Source organism: Nothobranchius furzeri, chromosome 18 (assembly GCF_043380555.1).
Source record: "Nothobranchius furzeri strain GRZ-AD chromosome 18, NfurGRZ-RIMD1, whole genome shotgun sequence".
Taxonomy (NCBI): domain Eukaryota; kingdom Metazoa; phylum Chordata; class Actinopteri; order Cyprinodontiformes; family Nothobranchiidae; genus Nothobranchius; species Nothobranchius furzeri.
In genome coordinates this window covers 19,755,601-19,781,772 of record NC_091758.1, presented here as the reverse complement: position 1 = coordinate 19,781,772, position 26,172 = coordinate 19,755,601, and the positions used below count along the sequence as shown (strand labels likewise).

At 42.0% G+C, this 26,172-nt stretch overlaps 2 protein-coding genes across 3 annotated transcripts; one reads left to right on the top strand and one right to left on the bottom strand.

Annotated features, from left to right (window-relative positions):
- The first annotated feature begins 527 nt into the window (after window positions 1–527).
- On the top strand, window positions 528–6,545 carry sav1 (salvador family WW domain containing protein 1). The gene is made up of 5 exons (XM_015969201.3): window positions 528–774; window positions 1,845–2,321; window positions 5,118–5,388; window positions 5,475–5,630; window positions 5,757–6,545. The coding sequence occupies exons 1-5, from the start codon at window positions 681–683 to the stop codon at window positions 5,968–5,970; spliced, it is 1,212 nt and encodes a 403-aa protein (XP_015824687.3). The 5' UTR covers window positions 528–680; the 3' UTR covers window positions 5,971–6,545.
- Window positions 6,546–10,353: 3,808 nt separating this feature from the next.
- atl1 (atlastin GTPase 1) lies at window positions 10,354–25,424 on the bottom strand. 2 transcript variants are annotated; one of them, XM_054741794.2, is made up of 14 exons: window positions 25,253–25,424; window positions 23,737–23,987; window positions 21,925–22,059; window positions 20,379–20,483; window positions 19,374–19,424; window positions 19,162–19,218; window positions 18,988–19,080; window positions 18,746–18,884; window positions 14,927–15,054; window positions 14,779–14,835; window positions 14,608–14,679; window positions 14,091–14,522; window positions 12,542–12,562; window positions 10,354–10,634 (listed from the first exon to the last, which is right to left on the bottom strand). In XM_054741794.2, the coding sequence occupies exons 1-14, from the start codon at window positions 25,284–25,286 to the stop codon at window positions 10,521–10,523; spliced, it is 1,689 nt and encodes a 562-aa protein (XP_054597769.1). In that variant the 5' UTR covers window positions 25,287–25,424; the 3' UTR covers window positions 10,354–10,520. The 2 variants fall into 2 exon arrangements, with proteins under 2 accessions (XP_054597769.1, XP_054597770.1); XM_054741795.2 differs by having other exon boundaries at window positions 12,548–12,562.
- Window positions 25,425–26,172: the final 748 nt, after the last annotated feature.

Below are 26,172 nucleotides of genomic sequence, written 5' to 3'. Positions count from 1 at the left end.
CACTTTTAATGTATGTCAAATAGTAATATTAAGAAAAATAGAAATATGCTTGTGAAACTATACTGCAATATGTAAAGTTACTGTTAGACGGTGCCATTATGAATGCTTGACTTTCTCTGCAGTGATGAACACTAAAGTGAAATTAGGGTGATGTGAAAATAAAGTGTATGAGCTGTGGTTGGTGGTTAATAAAAATCAAATAATGGTGAATATATTAGCATTATTTAGCCATATTCAAAGTTTTATAGTTTTGTTTTCATGGTTTTATTTTCCTTATAGTTGAACTTTTCTCTCTAACAATGTTTAGTTAAAGAGGCAATTATTCACAAAGCGTGTTTACAATAAGGTGAGAACTTGGAAATAAAGAGTATAAAAGCACTAGTTAAAGTGTCCATTGTTTTATTTTTTTCGTGTTTTGTCAACACACTTTGTACGTTTTTGTACGCCTGCTATCCGGTAGAGGGCGCTTTAGTAGCTGGGAGGATCGTAAACACCCAGCCCGGGTGAGGAGGGCCAGCTGTGGGACTGAATCGCTGCAATCGCTCGCTGTAGCAGCAGCTAGCCGGCTAAGCGCTAACTGTAGAAAATGTTCACATTCCGCCCGTTGTTTCCTGCCAGGGCTGCGGAGGATTGTGCCATGACATCACAGCCGAGTTTTTGACGTTTCTGAGCTTTGAGTTATGCTCTCACGAAAGAAAAGTAAAAACGAAGCGTCGAAACCAGCCGAGGTACACGGGAAATATGTGAAGAAGGAAACGTCGCCGCTCCTCAGAAGTAAGCGCAACAAGTAGTCGACTAGTTAGCTAGGGTTAGCATTAGCCTGCTAACTGAAGTTTGCCACTGTCCGCTAGTAAACTGCTCATTTAAAAAAACAGAATAAAGTTTATGGACACTTCTTATCTTGTGTTTTTTACGTTTTTAATTTGTCTTACTTTACGCACGACCCTAACGGGATGCTACATTGTAGTTTGCTGTTAGCTGAAGGCTATGGACTTGATCTGCATTTGAAGTTTTAAGTCGATTAGTTGCACCAATAAAGCAAATTAAATGTTAAATAAATTGCTGGGCTGTGTAAATAGTCATCAGAACTTATGGAGTCTGCTCTTTAAAGGATACTTTAAAGACCAGAGTACTCAGTTTCTGGTAATGACGCAAAACTGTCACCAATGAAGTTTAAAAACATTTAAAACTTGCTACTCTGCTAAATGCATTAGAATCCTGCAGTTTGAAGGTTTTCCTTCAAATATGAGGACTTGTCCTCAAGAACTATAAGAAAACGGACTCTGTCGGTGTCTAAAGTGCAGCAGCTTCTCTGCTCTTTCAGATATGCAGGTATGTATTTGAAATGACACAAAATAAAATGTTATCAAGTGTTTTATGGAGCTATACTTGGACAGTGCAGCCTATTTCCAGAACAAAGTACAACTTGTCAATAGTAAAATAATTTGATGCTAGCCAACAATGTTGGGATGTCTTGATGTGCTGAGACTCTTCAGAAATGTTTCTGCTGCAGAATATCATCTGTTTTAAGGCAGTGTTACTTATCTATAGCTATTAAATTGGATCAAAAGTTTGTGATTAGATAACAAATCATATCCATGTGTAGTAAATCTGAGCCTTCCTCCTATACACACACGAAAGATAATTAAATCTGCAATTATTCTCATCACAAGTCTCATGACATGTTAAATTAACCTAAATAGTTTATTTATTTTACAGATAATTTTACAATTTTCAAGTAAAATGTAACATTGCCAACCATTGCATCCTGGGTTTACCACATCGCCCCTTTGCTGGAGATGCTGTGTTCACCATTCATGATGTTCCCACTTACCTGTTTGCAGATCTCATGCCCTCATTCATCCGTCATGGACCTACTATTCCCAGACGAACAGAGGGGCCCCCATCCGAGATTGGGTCTACTTCCTACTCTGTGGCACCCAACAGAGAGGCTGTGGTGTCCCGTAACAAAAGTGTCCTCCGCACACCTGTACAGAGGCCTCCACATGAGGTGGCACGCAGAGAGAGCCACCGCCTGTCGGCACCTCCATACCTGCCTCGGAGTGTGGGAGACTTGTCCCACGAGTACAGGGGCTCGTCGCAATCCTTCCCCACAGAAGTGAGTCCCATGTCTGAGAACGGGGACGGTGCTCTGTACTACTACCCATCTGACCCTTATTATGAAAACCAGCAGCAGCGCCAGCCTAGGAGAGTCCAGGAATGCTTTCCTGATGACTATAGATATTATGAACACAATGAACACAACTTTCAAAGACTTTCTCACCAACACGCTTCCCCAGCTCCCAGCCGACCCCCCTCAGGTAAGCTTGGCATGCATTTGCTGTGTTCTTTTGAAAGGAATAGTTTGCAATATGTCTAGAAGCAGGTGTATTTTATACATGGCACACACATTCTTGAAGCGGGTCATTTATGACTTGTCAGCAGCAACATTTGTGGTTTAAATAAGAAGCTTAAACAAGAGCAGGATAATTAAAATCATACCAGGCAGTCGGCACCACAAAGTTTAAATAGATATGTTTTAGAGGTCAATTTTAAGATTTTAAACGTTAGGGTCCTATGGAAATGTGCAGCTTGTGTAAAAAGGCAGCTTTGGTGTATGGTTGAATGTTATGGAAAGTTTTAAACCACAAATACAAGCCGCGTGCTTTCAAGCTGAAATAAGCAGTTTTAGTTTAGTTTTTCTAAGAGTTAAAATATTTCCATCCCATTGCCCAACATTATACTATATAATCTGTTCTATGCGTGTCATTTTCATGAGATTAAAAGTGTTCTGAGGTCGCAGGAATTTTCTGTATTTCATCAAACAGAAGAGAACGTTTTATTTTGCGGTTGTCTTGTTGACAACTTGTATTCGTGTTATGACGACAGATCCACCTCGCTCGAGTCATGGAGCCATGTTGGAGAGATGCTGAGCTTTTTAATACCTTTCTATTGGCAGACTAATAATTTGTCCAGAGTCTTTGACTCGACTCTTAAATGGGTATGTGTGTTAAACATCCTCTGTTTGGAGAAGTAATGTACTTCCTATAGGGCTGATTGGCTAACGGCTAACATGAGCACAAACCAAAGTGGATTGCTGCCTTTTTAAAATGACTTCAGGTAGAAAATTCTCACCACTTGTTACAGTTGTTACTACTGAACAAGGAAAAGTTGTTGAACTTAGGAAAAGGTGGAATTGCGATGATTTTCTGGACCCCTTTAATGTTAAACATCACCCTAACACTGAACTCTGACACATTAGATGCGTTTGTTTGAATAACCGTAACTCCACGACGGTTTGTGCAGTCAGAAAAATTCTGACGTTTTTTTAAAAATGAGAAGTTTTGCTTTCAAGTCCACTTAGAGTTATTACGATAAATCCTGAGCAGAGACAGATGGGCAGAAGTCATTAATTATATCAGCTGTAGCAGCGCCATGACAAATAAGAAAATTGGAAATGAACTGATTTTGCAGCTCTGCCAGCTGAAGAATTGGGCTCAGCTCCCACCGCCCCCTGCCGCATAAACCTAGCTCGGGCTAGCTGTTAGCTCATTGGTTTTAATGACAAACATTTTATTTTCTCAAGCAGAAGCTGTTCATTAAAAGTTTGGTTCACTGAAAACCCATTCTTTAATGATCATTGCTGATTATAATGGGTCACTCTGAGTTTTTCATGCAGGCTTAACATAAGATAGTCTCCTACACCTATCTGTGCATTAGCTTCTGATAAAAAATAGATAGTGAAACTCTAGGATTTGAAAAGCTTGACAAATTTCTTGGCTCGCAGAAGCTAACCGCTAGCATTTGCATTGTTACAAAGCAAACCGAGTCAGCGGTAGAGTCTCGTTGCCGTTTGCCAATCAGGCGCACCAGAGCTTTTTTCCCCCCAGAGTAAAACTTCCAATGCATTCATTCCTACTAGAGACAGCTGCAGATGTACTGATTAAATGAGCGAACCACACCTATAAACTATCCAAATTTGCCAAAACATGTAAAATCATTTTTATTTATTTTTTGTTTTACGCAGTCGTGTCATGAGGAGTCTGTCCTGTGGGACATTTTTGTTTTAATAGATGTTTGTGCTATCAGAAATCTCTGCGTTTATCAGAGTAATAATAGTACATCATCGTCATCATGTGTTAGTGTGACCATCATCCTGTAAATGGGCGATGTCGTCATGGTTGCAGCCTGTCTGGATCAGGCATGCCCATGCAGGAATCTGAAAGGTGTGTGATTAGGAAGTGTGTCATGTTCAGTCTCTGAGCTTTGTGCTGTGTCACACGGGTAAAATGTGCTGCGGTTACTGTAGAGCAACACCAAATCACATGATAACATACTTGTCTGGAGGACTGGCTGGCTCATTTAATACCAGGTGTTACTTCCAGCTGGACTTTTAGATCTGCAGTGAGACGTGGATGATGATGGTGATGAAGTGAACGAGGAGGAGTGTGGAGCAAACACATTCCACCCTTCATTCAGCAGCTGGGAAACAGCTCCAGCTCTGCCTCTGTCACTCTCAGACAGAATTGATCAGATTCCAGCTGCCATTTTCCGAGATACTTGATTCCTTTAAATTCCTGCGCATTTTCAATCCTCCCTGAATCCCTGCAGGCTTGTTTTGTTTCAAGCCTCAATACTCTTTGCTCGTCCACACAGCTGTCGGCTCAACATTCCTGTCTGACGTTATTCATCAGTAAAAGTACGGGGCGCATTGAATGCGCATGCTTTGCTGTCGGCTGCTCTAAAGAGTTGGAAGCGCCTGGAAATGGAGAGCTCTCTGGCTTCCTGTTCAAACGTTCCAGCACTCCCATTTCCTTCCATTCATCGGACTTGTCAGTCAGAGAGACGCTCCATCTCAACAGTCGGAGTGATTAGGCGAGCCTGTCCAGATTCACAGCATGACATCAGTCGTCTTTTAAGGACTGCTTCTCTGCATCCCTGTCTTATCCGGTCCTATGTCCATATTCCTCTCCTTTCCCACACATGCTGGTTTCCAAGAATGTCTCAAAATATTCCTGTTTTCCTCAGAGGTGCTGTTAGTCCACAGCTGCTCCTCCGTATGTTTGGTCAGATATTCTCCCTCTGGGTTCCTTAAAAGAAGTGTTTGTTTTCCCCAGGCATAGGTCGGATTCAGGCCAAGTCTCTGGGGAATCTCTCCATTTTAACGGGAGAGGATGTCCCCCTTCCGGCCGGCTGGACTGTAGACTGGACCATTCGTGGCAGGAAGTACTACATCGACCACAACACCAACACCACACACTGGAGCCACCCTCTGGAGAGGGAAGGGCTCCCTCTAGGCTGGGAGAAGGTGGAATCTGCTGAGTTTGGGGTTTACTATGTGGATCATATCAACAAAAGGGCTCAGTATCGGCATCCGTGTGCCCCCAGGTACAGAACCAAAGTGAAAGTTTGGCTTAATTATGAACATCTTTGGAGAAACAAAGATCTACAAATACAACATCTTTGTATTTTAGCGTGCCTCGCTATGATCAGCCCCCACCACCTCCACTTCCTGTGACCTATCAGCCACGCCCAGCAGAGAGAATCCAGCCGGTGCTCGTGCCCGCTAACCCGTACCACACGGCCGAAATCCCCGACTGGCTGCAAGTTTACGCACGCGCGCCACTCAAGTGAGTACCGTGTGTCCCACACCTCAAGGGTCATCTTCGCTGCTGCCTGCTGCAGCAACCCCTGATTACCAGGTTAGGGGTGTTTTGTGTTGTGATGTACATCAGTTCCTGTTTTTTGTTGTCCAGGTACGACCACATCTTGAAGTGGGAGCTGTTCCAGCTGGCAGACTTGGACACGTACCAAGGGATGCTGAAGCTGCTCTTCATGAAGGAGCTCGAGCACATCGTCAAGTCCTACGAGGTCTACCGACAGGCGCTGCTGTCTGAGGTGGAGGCTCGCACACAGCGAAAGCAGTGGTACCTCCAGCAGCCTAACAAGAACTTCCAAGGGAACATGTGAAGCTACATCTTTAGCAGGTCGTCCCCCTGCCACACCTCACTGAGGTTTCCACAGTTTGGGAGCGGTTAGAGCTTCTTTTAAAATCAAAACTGACTCCTAATTGCTTCCTTACCAAACACATCTGTGCCTTTGCTTGATCCAAATATATCAGCCAAGAAGTCAGAACGACTCATTGACTAAAGGGAGGGCTGTCCCCCGGTGCCACGCTCACGTTATGGACAACCGAGACAGCACTAGGATGAAGACACAACGTGCTACGTCTGTGGACGCTGCTTGGGTGGGATCTAAACCCACCAAACTGACAAATGAACTTTTCATTTCCTGTTATTAAGACTGAGAAGCACCAAGTCTGGAAATCCTGCTCAGGATATTTGTTGAAAAACATCCCGAGATTGTGCCTTAAATTAATCGTACAAAGTCTGCTCGTGTCGCGCGTACACCACCAGCTACTCCGTCTTTTTCTCCTTCGGGACGAATCGACAGGCAGCTTCTTATTTAAATACAATATTTTTGCTTTGTAACCCTCATAAACTGAAACCATACTCTTTTACATAAAAATAAACATTTGCATTGTTCTCTTGTGATATTCCTTATCGTTATTTAACAATCCTCCAGTCTAAATGATACTTAAAGTTAGATGAGCATCACACTTACTGCAGCACATCTATGCTTCAGAATATTTAGTGCATTTCATTTTCTATGGGTCTTTCTTAGTTTACATGTTCATAAACACATTTAGTGATCAGCCCGCTTCAGCTCAGAAAACCAAATCAGGCTAAAGTAAAGCAGTTTACTGGGATCTGTGCAGCTTTAAACATCTTCAGAGGACGTTTGGTTGCTGAACGAGTTTGTGTTGAACCAGTAAATCCTCTTGAGTTTTGAGCTTTCTGTGCAAAAAAGTTTCAACTTTTCAGAATCAAATCATTTCGGTTGCGAAACGAAAGTTGTTAAGGAAAAAGCTGTAAATTATATTTAAACCTGCACACGTCTTTTTTTTTTCTTTTTTGTCACTTAAATGTTTCAGATCAGTAAACAAAAAGCGTTGTCAGACAAAAACCTGGATAATTAAGAAATAACTTTAGTAGATGCTGTCGTGACAACATGAAGGCTAACGGATCTCAAAACGTAACCCAAGAAATTGAAGTTAACCAAGAACAACATCTAAAGCCCTGCGGGCCTCCCTTGGGATAATAGGAAGGAGCTAGTCTAGAAGATTCTCTCTAAAGAGCCAGGCCTTCAGTAGTTCCTGACAGACATGAATGTCCAGTCCTGGTACCGCTTAGGTCATTCCACCACCAGGAACAACTCAGGAAAATAGTCTGGATGGTCTTGATTGTGGTGTAGGCTCTGCTTTCCCACAGTCCTTAAAGGCACACTTGGCAGGTTTGTCTTGCTTTTAGCACCTCCTAGTGTCTGTTTAGTAGAACTAAAAGCAAAACTTATCTCCTTGTTGTGCATTTGTCTTTTTAACATCTCAATCTACCTGCTGGAATGTCTCCTCGGCCTTCATTAGAGTGGTTTATCACAAAATTAAACAAATCGCTGTGTTCATGATCTAAAACATGCTGGAAGCAGACTGCAGCGCCAGGTGTGTCAGCTCTAGTGCACAGGTGGTGGGCAGCCAGTCTGACGTTGCAAGTGCGGTATTCTAGCCACAGAGGGCGGTGGGGGTCTGAGTGGCTTTTCATTAACCCCGTAAAGGGTCATTTTAGCACATACTGGTTCAGGAAAATGATTTCAAAATATGAAAAAGTTGCATGGTATCCCTTCAGTTTGGTTTATTTTTATAACTCCATATCACAACAAGAGTCATCTCAAGGCACTTCACAAAGTAAACATGCTGATTGAGTTCAATTCATTATGCCAATTAGTTAAGTTTTCTACCTAAGCAAACCTAGCATGACTTCATTGAGTCACTGACTTGTCAGTGCTTTTAGAGTAATCCTCATAGCAAGCATGTAGAAACAGTGGAGAGGAAAACTCCCTTTTAACAGGAAGAAACCTTCAAAACCTGGCTAAGTATAAGCAGCCATTCGCCACGACTCACATGGGATTTGTTCACACACACACACACACACACACACACACACACACACACACACACACACACACACACACACACCGTGTGACATAAGCCTTTGCAAGAGGATTCAAATCAAATCAAATTTTATTTATGTAGCACTTTTCATGCTCAGGAAGCAGCACAAAGTGCAACAGATTAAAATGACCCATATAACCCACATTCCCTCCCTTTCCCACACTTAAGACAAATGTGACAGTTTCACCCCCAATCCACAAACCATTCCCAGGCACACACACACACACACACACTCGTACACATAACACATTAAAAGACCACCGTAAACACTAGGCTGAGCTCAGACTGGACAGGTAATGAAAGACACGCCATCAAGGGAGCGATCTGCCTCGACAGCAGCGGATCGATGGCAGCAGCCAAGACACCAATCCAGGGCGCCCTGGGAGGGAGGGTGGCAACCCCCACCATTACCTGGGCACTACCCCAGGAGCGCCCCAGCCGCCGCCATCAACCACCGGTCCCGAGGCAGAGGGCTCCACAGAGGAAGCACTGGAAGGATTAAAATACGTAACATGTAAAATAACAAGAGCTGATATAGAAAATATGTAAAATGATGTAAAATTTCCAATAAAATGTGATTATAGAAATGAAACATAAATGTGTAACACAACAGTAATTAAAATAAATAAATAAGTAAAACAAGCAATGCAACAACTAGTAATCAGTTAAAAGCTAAACTAAAAAGGTGGGTCTTGATTCAAGTAGATGGGAGTGCTTCAGTTCAGGACTTTAATATCAGCGACTTAATAATGATGCAGGTGGCTAATAGTAGCCAGTGGATCTCAAATAAAACAATATCACCACACTGACAGTTTTGACAGCATACTTTGCTGCTTCAGCAACTGGACCACCCGCTGTAACTGATGGAATCATAAATGCTGTTCTTTAGTAGAACATCCTGCCAGATGATGTCTGACCTTTGACCTTAAACAGGTCGCTAATGATGAAAAATCCCCCAATGTGGATGAATCCAAGCCATTCTGTAAGGAAGAGTGATGTGAAAACTACGTTTTGCATGTACTCTGGTTCTGTATGTCGGACGTTTTTTTTTTGACAGTCTGGAACCTTTTGGAGGGACAAAAGGAAAACCAGAGGAAATCTGCAAGAGCAGAGATTATTTTAGATGTCAAAGAAAAACGCTGAAAGTCTTCATTTGATTAATTTGGTCCAACTTTATTTGTTTTCTGTGACTGAAGTCGGTGTGTTGAAGCTAAGCAGAGCTGGTTCACTTCACCGTTCAGCATGCCGAGGCCTCAAAGGGCTTCAGGGTCATTAAGGGCAACTGTAAGATAAATTCAGTAAAATATTCCCTTTTCAAAGCAAACTTTGCTACACAATGTGAACAAATACGTTTCTGACTCATGAATGGATACAACACCCAAAACATTCACCATAAAAAGGATCACGAGCCGTAAACCGGACTAAAATGTTGTTTTTTTTGGATGCCTCTGTAATGCTGATTATACACTGTGGAAGACCCAAGGAGCCGCGTTTAGGTCTTCAACCATTGAGGTCAAACCTCACTGTGAACTTGTTATATAGGAAGGGACAGCGTTCCTTTATGGGGATGCAATAAAACACTTTTAAGCTTCATGTGGGATGCTGATAAAGCTAAAAACGGCAGATCAACACACCAAAATGCAAGCTGCTGTTTCCCTGTCAACAGTTCCAGCACGGACGATTCAGGTTACACGTGCCGGGTTGTTGAGACCGATCTGGAATGAGGATCCTTTTTCCCAAAGCCGGCCACGCCCAGCTAGGCTTTGATTCCTCGTTGGCCACGGGAGCAGCTGCGTTCCTCTGATTTTCTCTCGAACGTTTCAGAAAGATGAAACAAACCCTTCTGGTGAGAACGGAAACCAAACAGCGGCTCACCCGGAGGCTGCGGAATTACAAAGCAGACTACAGAGAGGATAATGTGTAAACTTTGACTCCATTGTTGTGCCTGGACATAATCAAACCTCTGTGACAAATAAATGTGCTACTGAGTGACTTCATGAGAGCGTAGGTGAGAAATACTTTTACAGTTTATGGCACAATACCACATTGTTACAACCAATAGGCTTTTTTTTTAAATAAAAAAGATAAACTATACCTGATTTCAGAGCTTAAAGATGAGACATTAACCATGCACATGATGCTGCTTCGTTATTCAACACAGTACAGATTTTGGCTTTCATAGATAATGTTCGTTATAAATCACGAAACTTCAAACAGAACATATGAGGATTTTACAGATCTGAGTGCAAACAAAAAGAAAAGGATTGAAAATGTGTGATATGAAACAAAACAGCTGACTGGCGGCCGTCTCCTCCAGCCTACAGTATCTGTACACGTGTCCGAGGAGCGCTGACGTTACAGGTGTGTGAGTATTATACAGTTTGTTACACAGATTAAAGTTAAAGGAGTTTCCATCCTGAAAAGGTCTCTGCTGAGTTCCGTCTTCAGCTCGTCAGTCCCTTTTCTTGTCCTGCTCCTCGGCCGCCTCGTCCACCCGACGTCCCGGGAAGGCGTGGTGGTACAGGTGCCGGTGGTTGGCCGCTACGTTATACAGCTTGTACAGGGCCTGTGGAGAACAGGTGGAGTTAGAGGACCCAACAGCACATGACTGCTACATAAATTAACCCTTTAACGCAGGGGTGTGTACATTTTTCAAGACGTGGGCCAAAATCATCATGTTAAAGGGATGCATAGCGCTTTTGCTTGCTTTAACACCTCTTTGTTAGTAAAAGTGAAACTTATCTCCGCGCTGTGCTTTCATCTTTACAACAGAACTAGGATCAAACCTGCAACCTTCCAATCTACCTCCTGTCACGATCTGCCCCTGCCCGCCTGACTGTGTTCCTCTCCTGCCATGATTTCCCTTATTGTTCTCACCTGTTCCTCGTTAACTTGCCCATGTTTCCCTAATTAGCCCTCTGTATTTATACCACCTGTTTTGCCCCTGTCCTTTGTCAGTTCATTGTTGTTGTTTGTTGGTGTTCCTGTTCATCCCATCCTGCCATTAAACCATTTTTTACTTTTACTGAAGCCTGCATTTTTACCTCCTGCTCAGCTCATCCACACATGGTCTGCCGTCTCCACCTCCTACACCGTGACACCTCCTGAGCTACTGCTGTCCTGGGTCATCACTAAATCAAGCCGATCAGCTGTGCTCGCATGCAGGAACAGTGCTGGAACCTGCAGCACCAAGCATGTCAGCTCCACTTCACTAAGTCCAACAGGAACTGGACTGGCACTCTGAAGTTGTAAGTGTAGTATTCTGGCCACAGAGGGGAGTAGAGGTCTGAGTGGCATTTCATTAACCCTGTAAAGGGTAATTTTTGCACAAACTAGCTCAAGAAAATGATTATAAAAATATGAAAAAGTTACATAGTATAGCTTTAAAAGTCCTGACAAAGACCACTAAATTATCCTTTTTTATTTAAAAAATGAAAAGTGTTGCTTTTTTATTTTTACTTCTCAAGAATGCCTAAAATAGACAGTAAACATAAAAATGTCAGTATCTTTCTGCATCAGCCTACTGGAAAGACAAAATGCCACCATTCTAGCTTTGATGCTCTTTCAGTCCTGCACAACCCCAGACACAAAAACATCATGTTTACTGGTGAACTCTCAGTGAAAATACAAAACTAATACCTTCCAATCTCCTTAAAAAACAAGTCTGTGTTGTGTAAAAAAAAAGCTCATCTGGATTTTAAAAAAAAGTTTGGATTGTTTGATTTAATCTATCAAACTGTTCAATTCAAAAAATGCTTTTATCCAATTAATTTAAAAGCTGAATGCAAATCACTTAAACCAAATATTTCAATGAGAATAGTAAAAAAAAAATAGATTTACTTCTGATAAGTTACTGTATTTCATAATTCATTAATATATTTCCTGTTATATTTGGCTTTTTCAAAGACCTCAGTTTGGAGAAACAGATTAGTTTTGATCAGATTGATAAGCTAGCAGCTAGTCAGTTCATCACTTATGTTTCTAAATAATTCTAATCTCAAAAAATGTATTTTGTTTTGTAAACTTGTCACATATGTCAGTCATACATGTAACATTTAATGTCTTTTGACACATAATTCTAAAGTCATTTGTAGTAGAACTTAGCCATGGAGCTAGCATCCTGCAGCACTTCCTGTCAGAATTTCCTAATATGTCTACTGAAAAATTACCAAGAGTTAAAAAAAACTCCTTTGCAACTTTCCTCAATGTGGCTAACAGTTAATGCATCAATCTGGTCAGTATAACAGGAACTGTATGAATTATTCTTTACATTTTCCCCAGAAACACACTTAAATAATGTGAAGTGTCTCTTTTAATGGGTAAAGTGTCCCAGCAGGCCTGAGGCTGAGCAGAGCTCTCCAGACTCGGGTAAATACCAACGGGTTTACAAAACTGTTAGGCTCCATTTTTCACCAAGAGTACAACCGTGTTCTAAAGTGAAATTGTTTTTAGGAAATAAAAAAGGATACTCACACTTACCTCATTGGTGCTCCCCTGCAGAGGCATTAAAGAAAAAAAGAACAAAACTATGAGCTGATTTGCAAATGAAGACAGGAATAAAACACAGTAGGTTACTTGGAAAAAAAACTGTAATGGGCCTGAGATTAAGTGCTTGTTTATATTAAGGGGTGAGTTGCTGCCACCTAGTGGTTGAAGTATGTTATTCCACCCAAGTTAGACTGCAGACCCGGAGACCTTGGGAAGCCATCGGTGGGCTTCTGGTCCCATAAGGTGGTTGATCTATGGATGTGCTTTATAAAGTAACATTGCTAGTGAACGTATGTGAAGGAACACAAGACTTATTTCAGTTAGATGGAATGAGAATTTGATCAATTTTTTAATAGTTTGATGTAATAAGCTTGACCAGAAATTAAAGAATTTTAATGTTGTAATAAAAATTTTGAATTTAAAATTTCTAACTTCTAATAAAACTGTAGGCTGCATTTCTAACTTTTCACGTGAAAGAATTGGCCGTGTCCGAGAGGAGCCAGTTCTACGCAGATTCGATCACCAGTGATTGGCGAGCAGTGCATGCCAGTTAGATCTGTGTCCGCCAACTTGCTCTGACGTCATGCCTACGTAGGCAACGATAACCTCGTGAGATCAAGGCGGCTGCAGATTTTGGAGCAAGGTGCTGCAGTTTCTCTCCACCGGCTGCAAAGCCTAGGGCATGACGGGAAACGCCTGGCTCTCACCTGATCTAAGATCTGATTGGTTCCAATTTTGATCCAAACATCCGGTGGTAGAATGCAAAATGTTAGTTGGTCACATGTATTCTGTAAATCATGTTACGTTGATGATAACTATACAGGCCGTAAAGAGAAATGTGTTTTGTGTTCTTTTGTCACGTTTTCTGTAAGCACACTAAAAAAACTACAGCTGATAATCTTTACTTATTATTACAGTCATGTCTCTATATACACATGTGTACAATATATGATATCCACAAGCATGTGAGGATGTGTTTCAGTTGCTAACAGGCACCAGAATTAAAATTTAAAATTAAACATGTATGAACGCTGACGTGATATCTTCAGCCATCGTCACCCGCGAGCTACATGTGGGGAAATCTGTCCGACTTAAACGCCGGCTTTCAGCCACTCCCCCTGCTGCGTCCGTCTGCTCTCGCCTGTTTTCCAGGCGAGGCGCTGCTCATCTCGAACAAGGCTATTGGCATGTTTTGAATCTATAGTTGCAGTTAAACACTTATCCTTTTGGGGGCGCTGTGTCAAAAGCGTGAATCTACAGCAAGAGTGTGTCTTTGGCTCTTATGTTTATACCTGCTGTTCTTTTACTGGCTGATAGACAATGATTATCATCAATATTGACTAGTATTTATATTATTAAGTGAATGAACTGTTTAAAAAATCATTTAAAACTACATTTATGTTTTTAATGTCTCTTTTATGCCATTTGTAGTTTGCTCTTTCACCTTTAAATTATTTTTTTCTTACTACATTAGCATACTTGAATTAAAAATAAAATTTTGCTGCCCATCTTCAAATGTTTATCTGGGATTTACCTGGTCCCACAGCGCCCCGGCCACCTGGTCGATGACGGCGCCCAGTTCCCTGTACTCCCCAGAGTAACGGATGTAGGCCCAGGTGCAGAGGGTGATCAGCGCCAGGCCGAGGATCATGTTACACAAGCTGGCGATGATGTCCACACCCACGAAGCCCGTGATCCCCGCCGCCACGTACATGACAAAGATGACCACAAACAGGGTGGCCGGCGTGCGGGCCGCATGGAAAATGTTCTTGGAGTCATTGTGCTTGATGTACTGAACGAACACCTCGTCAATTTCTCCTTCAAGCTGCTGCAGGTAGCGGCGGCTGAACTCCTCGCCTCCCATCTTCTTCACGCCCCGGAAGAGCTGCAGGGCCTCCTCTCTGATGACACCGTGTCGGGCCTGCAGCTCGCTGGGGGCCAAGAAGGGCCGATCACCTCCACAGACCTGAGCAGCAGACAGGATTAGGTCATTGTGGGAAAATCAGACAGAACTTGGACACATTTTACACACAAAGCCCGTTTGCACCAACCTCCTCCATTTTTTTGTTGTATAAATCCTTTGCAGCTGCAACGGCTGCTAAATTATTTGCCTCTGCAGTGGCCTGAGTGGAAGCACATTGTTTTCATGTTTAAACACAACAAACAATAAGAAAATTTAATGTTTTTTTTAAGAATCTGTTAAAAATGGAGACAAAACGCACCTGCAGCATTGACTTTGGATGTGGCAGCTCCTCACCTTGGTAAATTTTGATGTATGCCTGAAGGAAAAGTGGTGCAGAATTTATTAATTATCAGATAATCAGAAAATAGCCCTGAGATGGCATGAAGCTCCTGGTGCTTTGTTCCGACCTTGAAGTACTCCACCAGGCCTCGGCAGGTGATTTTGCTGCCGTTGATCTCCTTCACGTCGATGTTACCTGGACTAAGGAGCCAGGGCACCAGAAGTTTCAGGTTGTTTATAAACTCACCATCAATCTCTAGACAGAAAAGCAGGAACAATCATGAGCATGTTGTTGTTCAGCATGCTAGCACGCTAACCAAAGGAGCCACTGAGGCATATCAACATCATAGTTAAAGGTAAAATAATTCAACCTGACTGAGAAATGAACGTCTGTGGAGATTCCATGGATAATATATGGAGCACCGATTATAAGGCAAATCTATAAAAACATTACCAGCTACATCTTACCATTTTAGCTTAAATGCTAGGCTAACAGACACCATTTAGAATCACATTTAAATATGAAGTTGAATTAAAGATCAAATTCACTGATTTTTCCAACACATTTGCAGTGGTCTCTTGTGTAATGAATCTCTTGTGAGTCTATTTCTGTGGGGGGAAAAAAGCTCTGATGCTGTTTCATGAACTAGACAGCATGATCTGCAGTCTTGTTTCCTGATATTTGGATATCTCGCCTCTGATTTTCTAACAAAAAAGCGACTCTACCACTGACTCAGTTTGCTTTGCAATGTTGATGTTTTATCTCCACAAATAACACAAGGATAAAGGAGTGTGGCAGCATTGCTAATGCTAACGATTAGCTTCTACTAGCCAGTGTATGCTCTGCTCTTTCCTGGACGCTAAACCAACGACAGCCTTCCCTGTTGCGAGCCAAGATGGGTGAGTCTATGACTTTACTTACAGTGTGGGTGTTTCTCAATGTCAAGGCGCCTGGCCTTGCGAGGTGATGTCTTGCGAGGCCAGGCGCCTTGCTTACAAGGACACTGTCCTTCCTTGGTCAAAGAAAACGGTTAAATGGAACAGACTTGCATCATGTGACCGCGGCTTCCACGGCGGTCACGTAACATCACGTGACACGGGAGATAACTTTGTATTTTATATGTATTAGTTTCAATATAAATATACTGTATAACGAGACTTTTTAAATTGTGTATATGTTTATTAAATTAAAAATACAAGTGACTTACTAACCGCTAGCCACCGAAGCTGCAACTACTAGCAACTAACCAACCATAGAAAACTTCTTTGGATCCAAAAACTATTTTAAATTAGCTGACTTACTTTTAAACTTGAATATTGTCTCCAAAGTAGTTGCCGGCTTCTAATCCGCCGTCTTTTTGAAAATACTGCGGTGTATTGTGGGTAATTTTTTGACCAAGCCTAGGTTACAAGACACCTCCCGTGTATCCTTGCTCAGCTAGCTAAACGGCTAACAAACAGAGAACACACGCCTCGGTAGAACATGAACACTGGAACGGATTGGAACACGTCTTGGCGGCTCCTGATGACATATCTCCTAGGCAACCGGGGCGGGGCCAAGACATCAAGGCAAGGCCTTGGCATTGAGAAACACCCTGTGACATAGGTCTGTGTGGCTTTTCTAATCCGAGCATTCCCCCATCTGCTTTCTTTCAGTGGCTAACGCAGGAAGTAGGGGTAGATGACTATTTTCACATTTAGCCTGCATGTGAAACTCAGAGTGCCCGTTTTAACTTAAAAAATAACAAGTAAAACTGGTTTCTTGGTGAACTTGGTCTTTAAACATTTTAGGGGAAATCCTTTTGGGAAATTTTAGCCATAAATAACCAACAACTTAATTTGGGGTTTTTTTGGGGGGCTTTTTTTGTGGAACGTTACATTTTTACCATCAAAATAAGTTATTCTAAGGCAAGGGCGTCAGTTTGTTTTCAGAATTGCTGGGGACAATAACCATACACTTGAGTGGGGTTTAAAAATTGCTGGGGACAATAAAGTAGGCTAGCACAGGGGTCGGCAACCCGTGGCTCTGGAGCCGCATGCGGCTCTTCCATCCATCTGATGCGGCTCTCTGTGCTTATAAAATAATGAATGGATATTTAAATAAAATGCTTTATATTTTACTGCATTAATTTTACATCTGTATGCCAATTCTAAATGTAAAGATTATCTGCGTAAACCTGAACAGGTCCAACCCGGTCTGCGGTGGTTGACCGGTCACGCTTGTGCGTAATCATATCGGCACTTTATGAGCTGAAGAGGATGTGAGATTCTGGGATTCTACTCAGACGGCTCCTGGATGTGTCGCCACATTGGAGACAGGAACAAGCACTATTCAGCCAAAGTTTCATAATCAGGGAACATTTTCTAAGTGACAAGTCTCTCTGAGAGACAGGGTTTGGAAAACACTCGCTTCAGTTGGAGGAATCTTCCCGCATGCGCTCTGGGTGGCTCTGGGGTTAATCAAGTTTAATTGTTTCTCTTTGCAACAATCTCCACAGGAAGGCAAAACAGTTAAACGGCAGGTTACAGATATTTCCATTTGACTGTTTATTTTGACAGATAAACTCAAGGATGTTGCTTGGTTTGAAAGAATTACCCCAACGCACACGGATGCGCATGGATGAGCTGACATTTTAATTGTTAACGCACATCGCCGAGGTAAAATATTCCCATCAGAACATCAGAGCTTTATACTGGACACTGTGTTCAGCGTGGCTCGGAGCGCCCACGGTGGACAGTGAGCTGAAGATCTGGGGTTCGCAGCGCAGTGCAGAACCACGCGCATGCGATAAGATTTCCTCCCACTGAAGCGGTCTGGAAACCCGGTCTCTCTGAGGGATGTGTCACTTGGAAAAATGTTCTTTTCATGAAATTATGAAACTTTGGCTGAACAGCGCTTGTTCCCGTCTCTAATATGGACACGCATGACGCGTAGAGACATTTGATCACGCACAAAGTTTATGTGGCGCAGAAGCGGTCGGACCACGGCAGGTGAAACGTTCCTAGCCTACATGAAGTGAAACTGTTTAATTGTAACATTAATGTGTTACTGGACACGCTGGTCTGGTTGGTTAGACCAGTGTTTGAAGCAGAAAACACACACACACACACACACACACACACACGCACGCACGCACGCACACACACACACACACACACACACACACACACACACACACACACACACACCAATTAAAATAATGCTGATAGCGTGGACTAGAAGCCAGGTGATGGTTTACGTAGTTAAATGATGATCAAGCTGCTGTAAAATATAATCTCCATCCACATCCAGACACAATTATCCTCTATTCTTTCTCTATTTGCTCTGCTTTTGTCTGGGCTGATCAGCTGATGGTGCGCGCGGCGCGCCTAACTAGCGGCTGATGCACATTTTACGCATTTGGAGAGGTGGACTGGATGCTTTGCTGGAAGATGGTCCACTTAATGCACGGGTGTAGACTAAATATTAATGACAAATGAATGAAAATTAAATTGTGAGTTTTTACTTCATATTTTATAAATAAAAAGGACGGGGGAACACATTTACGACGTCTTTTTAAACGAAATTTTCTAGCGCGACCTGCCTGCTTCACTTATGTCACTGCTTATTAAGGTCCGTCCAAAATTACTGTGGGAAACGGGTAATAATGTCTCTTTGATGGGAACAGGTTGCCGACCCCTGGTATAAGATCTGACCTGGTAAAACAAAAATCCTCATCAGCAGGCGTTTTTGAAAGTGGGGGGGACACAGCTGCCAATCACAAATTTTGCCGGGGACATGTCCCCGGCATCCCCGGTTAAAATGACGCCTATGTTCTAAGGGCTTTATAAGTGGCTTCATAGACATTTTGTGATATAGAAATGAGGGTAAAAATAACTCTTAGTCCAAAAAGTGTAGGACAATCGATCCAAACTCACAAAGTAAGACATGTCTGATGAAAACATACCTTTAATTCTTCCATCAAAGTGTGGGTTGGTGGCCACCTTGAGGCCAGGGTGGGGCATCAAGAAGCAGGAGATGTTGGTGAAGCAGGAGTGGATGTGTTTCCGTACATTCTGCAGCTCTTCGTGCTGATTTTCTGAGATCTGCCCAACCAAAAAACACCTGATCAGATAAAACCGTTTCTTCAAAGGCACCTCGTGCAAACATGCACATCACACATGCTCTGTAACTTCTTGACCAACTCACCTTTAGTCTTTTCTCAAGGAACTTCATGCCTCCTTCCTGTCCATAAGGGAACTCGTATGGAAAACTCCAGTCACGAACCAGGAAAATCATGGACTAGTGGAACAAAGCCTCACCATCATCTGCTCTTAAATCAGCATATTATTAAAATCTACAGAGAATTATCCTGTGAAGTACCTGGAAGGGCTTGAGAAAGGTCTCCTCCATTGCTAGTCTACCATACTCCGTAAAAAGCTGAAATAAAGAGAAAAACATCCGCGAGTAAGAGAAAATGTTTCGTTTTTGCACCACACATTTTGTGTCTATGTATTACAATAAAATCATCAATATTTTAGCACATTAGTACGTCATCAAATTACTACAACCCCCTTCTAAAGGGTGGGGGGTACCTGTAGGTGCTGAAGATCATCCTCTTGTATATTCTGTGAGATGTTGTAAACCTGAAAAAGAAAATTTATTTAAAGTATTTCTCTGTTAAAATAAAACATTTAAAATGAAAACTAGCATTTGTCAAATGAATGAAAATCTTCCCCCAACCTTCATGATTTAAGCAAAAATCAACTTAAGTCACAGAATTGAAAAATTATAGCTTTTTTTAATTAAATCTAGAAAATTAAACTCAACATTTCATGCAATTTGTTACCACTCAGAGTATGTGTTGTGAACAGTTCTCAGCTACAAGCATATTACATTTTAGTAAGTAAGTAAGTAAGTAAGTAACTTTATTTGTATAGCACCTCTCACAGACAAAAAAGGTCACAAAGTGCTTCACAAGTTAAAAGGCAACAACATATAAATACAGTAAAATACAGCCACAATATACATAGTGTCAAGTACAACCAATCCGAATGAGACTAAGTTTAAAATGCCTGGAGAAACAAATGGGTTTTAAGATTGCTCTTAAAAACATCAACTGAGTCGATTGAGCGTAATGACAGAGGTAGCTCATTCCAGAGCCTAGGAGCGACGGCCTGGAATGAGCGATCTCCTCGTGTCCTGAACTGAGTACGTGGGACCATTAAAAGGTTTTGATCCAGTGATCTCAGCCTGCGAGAAGGCGTGTATTTTAGCTGAATAGTTGTTGAATTTACTGAATTAAATCATTTGGGGGGGGAGGGGGGGGGGGGGGTTGTTGTTGAGTAGCTGTTGAATTGGAACAACAACCAATAATAACTTCAGAGTTTTATTAAAACCATGCAGTGATTCATGAATCAGGTGTTTCTAAGAGCTCTACCTCATTAACAGGATTAGTACTTTCCTCAGAAATCACAAATCCTTTGTGCCTTCTGCCCTCTGCTGGACAATCTAAGTACTGTTGGTGAAAAGTGACCCGTTGTGTAGCGCTTTTATAGGGTTACGTACACCAGGGTTACAAACTGATGAGGTCCTCATACCTGCATAGAGCTTATCATGGTGCTCAGTGCAAACACGGTGGCCGAATCCCTCAGCGTGGACTGGCTGTCAAACGTGCCCTGCGTATCCATTAGCAACACAGCCACCTGTGGGATAAGAGAAGACACTGACGTGTTTCAGCATGCTGCCCATGGATCCGACTTACTTAATAAAAAATAGAAAAGAAAGTAAGAAAGAAAATTATCTTTTATATAGCACCTCTCAAGATAAAAGTCACGAGGCGCCTCACAAGAATAAAAAATTAAAAATATAATTTTTTATTTTTTTCATGATTAAAATATGTTGAAATGAGAAACAAAATTGTGAATAAAAATGTGTGGAAAGGGAGAAACAAAATTAATGGGAAGGAGGGAAATCAGTGGATCCCGGGAAAGGCGGAATAGACAGAAAGAGCAGAATAAGGAGAGGGTGGAGATGAAGACCACACAAAAACCAGCCTGAACAGGTGAGTTTTTAGCTGCTTTTTAAAGGAGACCACTGAGTCCACTGATCTCAGGCTCAGGGGGAGAGAGTTCCAGAGTCTGGGGGCCACAGCAGCAAATGATCTGTCACCTTTAGCCTTGTGTGCTGCACAACCAGTAGGCTTTGGTCACTGGACCTCAGGGACCTGCTGGAGGTGTAGGGACTGAGAAAACCAGAACCTTGACATGAACCCTGAAGGTAACCGGCAGCAGGGGGATGTGGGTGTACTTTGACGATTTGGTCAGAAGCCGAGCACAGGCATTCTGAACCACCTGTAGATGGTTCACGGAGGTTTTGCTCAGACAAGTTCAAAGCGAGTTGCAGAAGTCTAAGCGTGTGGAGATGAAGGTGTGGAATACGGGGGTGGAGGGTTGATGTAACACTTGAAGGTCAAATATTCTGAAAAATAATCTGAAACCTTGGCTGTTATCATTTTAAGTTATTGCATTCAAACTGGTTGCCATGATTCTTAAAGCCAGAAACTTGAGCAACTTCACATTAGACAGCCCTCTGCTGTTTTGTGGTTCGGGTAGATACTCTAGTGGGAGGTATCTACCTGCTTTACAGCAACAGATGTTTACTGTGCAGTTAGCTAATATAAAAGCTATCAGTTAGCTTTTTCAGTTCACCAACCATCAATAAAAAGCACTAGAAGAAAAAGAAGAAGAATTTAGCTTTTGTTGCAGCAGAGCCTGGAAGTAAAACTAAGACACTAATATCTTTGGAGACAAAGCAAAGAGCTAAAACCAGAGTGAACATCTGAGAAGAGACTACAAAATCACAGACTGATGGTGACCTGGCTTTGTTGCTACTGGACTTGAAGTACTAATATATCGTGTCCAACACTGTGGATCTTTTTGTTTCGTGGCTTATTTGGTATCAGTTAGCTCGTTGTTAGTGCAAGCTACAGTGGGCTGGGGCAGGGCTGTATGTGTCAGTTGTAATTCTGCTTTCAACCACTAGGAGGGAGAAGAGGGAAACTTACTCAGTGTTGCTTTAAATGAGTTTTACTCTCACCTGGTGTCAAAGACTAATCAGCTACAGAGTTTAAAAACACAGTCTTACCTTTGTCTTGTCGGGTTTGTCCACAAGAAAGACCTCGCTCCAGATCTGGATCCCTGTGGTCTCCCTCTCTGAGCCGCCCCTCCAGGAGAAGCCCGTCAGAGGCTCGTTTGCATCTCCAAGCCAGACGTCAGACGCCTGAGCATCAAAACAGTTCAATAGATATGTTAGTCTTCAGCAGCTGACTGTGTTACCTGGTAGAGATGGAAATCCTTCAGGGATATTTCAGACCATTTGTCTGCTGCTCATAAACTGTAGTTTGGTGCCCAACGTGAGCCTATGAGCCTGTTGCTGCGTGTTCCTTATTGGTGACTGTGGAGACTCATCAGTAGGATAATATAACTTTTTCATGCTTATTTCTCCAGGTTAAAATATTTTTGAACATCTTTTCTAGATGCAGCAGCTGGGTGGAGCGTGTCGAGTTTGGTGGCAGGAATGTTTTGTCTTTACTTTTTGTAGATGATGTGCTCCTCTTAGCTCCATCCAGTTATGACCAACTGCAAAAATCCATTTTTAAGAACATAAAGTGGCTTTTTTGTGCACATTTTTCTAATCAGATTTTCTTAATTCAAAAAAATAAAGAAAATGTTATCATGTTTGTGAACATTTTGTTTATTTTAAGCAGCTGGATTGAGGATCAGCACCTCCAAATCAGAAGCCCTTTTTAAACTGGAAAAGAGTGGATCGTCATTTTATTTTTTATCTTGTTGATTTTGCCTATTTTGCTGCACTTTAAAGAGCAGTATTCATAAAAAATATGCATGAAATACTTAACATATGTCATCATTTAGTGTCACCCCAAAACAACAAAGGACCAAGCACAAAGCCAACATGGAGGCCAGCAGGAAAGCGTGAAACCAAGAGGGTTTTAATCTGAGCGATGGCAGGTGGACTCGTTTAAGTGCTTAACAAGTTTTCTAAACATGTCCCGTGTGCTTCTTTTATTTATTAATGACATTTGTTTGCTGCTGTTGGAAGAGTCAGATATCAGGTGTCCACTTCTGGTTTGTGCTCTTGGTCCCTCTTTACTCCATTTTAACTCTAATGGTTTTATTCATGTGAAAGAGCTTTGCCTCACCTGTGTTACTGAAGGCAAACAGTAACACGCTACAGGTTACTTCAATTATTATAAAAAGAAATAACACTTGAATTACATTTTGTTATTCCAGATATGATCTAGGAACTAGGAAACTGGAAAAGGGACCACATTTCTCCAGTGTTTAAGTTTTTCCAAGGCAGTGCCCCCACCTACTTAGCGGAGCTCTTAATAAATCATGTTCTTCCCTCAAGGTCATTACTGTCGGCTGACCAGAAATTGCTTAACGTCCCTCGCACCCGATTTAAGACTCGTGGTGATCGGGGTTTTCACGTCCTTGCACCTTCTCTCTGGAACCAGTTCTCACTCACAATCAAACTGCCATTGATCCCCATCACTGGCAGCCTTAAAGAGCAGGTTGAAGACTAATTATTATAGGATGGCTTTCTCCTAAAGCATTTGGTTTCTTGTTTTTATTTTTTGTTCTTAGCTTTCTTTTAACTAATTAATTTTAATTTTCTTTTATCTAAATTTGATCTCATTGGCATTTTATTGTTCTCACAAATGTCTGTGTTCTTATTTTGTTTTTAATGTTTTTATGACTTGCTACTTTTATCTTTGTTACTTTTCTTGTCCAGCGCATTGAGCCACCTTTGAGGGTGGTGGAAAGTGCTGTATAAAACTTGATTGATTGGTTGATTGGTTGATTCAATCTAGATTATAGTCTGAAACGTCCCCAGATTTTGGAGGGATTAGGGCGGCACATGGGTGAAACTTACATGGTTGTACATGTAGCGCAGCATGAAGTCCATGAGGAAGGACTTGCCCTTGCGGAAAGCCCCCGCCACAGAGATGGCCACCACTTCGCGATCCCTGACCTTCTCAGACAGCAGGATGCGACTCAGCGCCGCCTCGTCCAGCTCGAAGGTGTGGTCGTCTTTGACCAGCAGTACCTGCACGGGCCTGGCCCGTCCGTCCTGCTCCTCGTCCTCTGAGCTCCAGTCGTAGACGTTTTTATCACTGAGGGACCCTGAAGGACAAATTGGACGGTCTCAAGGAACTTCCAGAAAGGACTCGAGGAGTGTGTCTTTGACATTGCTGTCTATCACCCACCATGCACACAGAACACTGGTGAGAAAGCCCATTAGGCGAGGAAGCGGGAAAGACACATCCTCTTTTGCTTTCAGTTCTCCCTCACATCAATAACTCTACATGCAATCTTGTTAGTGAATCCGACTCTATCCATCCGATCTGGTATCTAGTCAGCTCACATGCATTTAAAGCGTTCCAGGAAATGGGAATCCAGTTTGTGCTGCTTCATGTTCATGGATCATGGAAGCACGTGTTGACTCTGCCACTCACCCTGACTTCTGAAGGTGTAATTAAAAATCGCAAACTCAAAGCTCATGTAACAGGTCAAGAAGTAGCAGTCAACACTTTGGGTTGCAATGAAAGATTAATGCAGGGCACCACAAATGCACAGTGAATAATTTAACAAGAAATCAAGGAGGGTTTCCTCTCAGGCCTGGAGAGGACTGTCCGTTTTTTTTTTTTAATTTCCTGCAGAGGCTTCTTCAGAGGCCTGGCATGAGCACGCCTGGTTAACCTGATCATGATGCTGCTGCTGCCCTTAAAACAGCTAAAGACGTCCGAAGCTGCTGTAAGTAGGTCAGAGCAGATAAACTCTCCGTTAACAAACAGCATTTTTTTTTCTTTCTGCCTCTCTTCATCTCTTAAACAGACATCCAGGCCTCTCCCACCTCCTGCAGGGAAGCTGGAGCTAAAGAGGATGCTGTTTATCACCCTGATCATGATGATGGGAATGAGATTAATGATTTGGGAGCAGGTGGTGGTCATAAGGATGATGTCAGATTGTTTTCTGATGCAATATTACATAATTTTAAGCCAAATGCACAACTAAGCTTTCAGTTAAACACATAATAGTAAATGATGCAAATGAAAGGGATGATTGAATACTAGACGAACATATTCTGTAGGCTAATTGTTGTAGGAATAAAACATTGAAACCGTGTTTCCTCATGCCTGGGTGTCGGATCTAAATGCAGGAACAAACTGTAAAACGGCGTTTTCCTCCATATCAGTGGCGCAATGAGTTACTGCATCAACATCATCAGGTACTGGTCACAATATAGTCGAATAAATACAATCGTTTAAATGTCGAGGCTCATATAAACATATAATTGACTGCATACTGCATCCACCCTGACCGTGACATCAGTCGTCTTCATTTAATGATGGAGGAGCGTGAAAATGAGATGCTGGACGTACACTCACCCCAGCTGTCTCTGTCTGGACGGCGTTTCGCCATTTTACTGTCCTTTTGTCCCTCGGCTTGTGTGTAAATGAGTAATCCTAGTCGGTAGTCATGAGCGATGTGGAGCAGGGAGGATGCTCCGGCACAACGAGGCTCCTCTCACAGGAGGGTGATGGAGGTTCTTCTATTTCCTGCGTGATGTGGCGATCACGAGCGCCGCCAGGGGGCGCTGATGTATCGTTCTATTGTTTCTGTAACCGTGGAGCCTTGTTAACTCAAGGTGGACACATTTATCTATTTCACCATTTTATAATCCACTACGACGGTCAATTGTATATTTCGTGCCAATGGACCATGCAGTGTTTTGATTTGTTTTGTTAATCGTGGTAATAAAAATGTTTTGTATGCAGTTTCAGTTTCTGTCGCTAGGTGGTAGGATTGTACAGGTTGGAACAATTGCTGCCTTCAGGTGCACTACGTAAATACTTCAAACGTTTTGTGGGACAATTCGATGGCAAATAGAACAAAATACAATTAACTTATAAAATACAAAGTACTTATTTACAAAGAAAAATACTATTCGTTTTACATGCTTTTCAAATACCAGGGCTTTGCAATTTTATGAGTTTGTAAAAAATGTTACCATCTCTGCTACCAAAATGTATAAAGGTACAATATTCACTTGTTTCTCAAAGTTAGGGGCTCATATGCTTATGTGCTTTTTGTTTTATTTTTAAATTTTTAAGGCAAAAACAAACATAACTTCATGTAAAAAAAGGATATTTTCTTGTCAAGAAATGTGCAGGGCTATCTTGGTTGTTATTTGTAGGAAATAAATCAAATACGTTGTACAAACAATGATAAATAGAGCTAACTATTGTACCATAATGTCTTAAAACATCACATGGTTATTTGTGAGCTATAAAAATGGTTTTAAGAC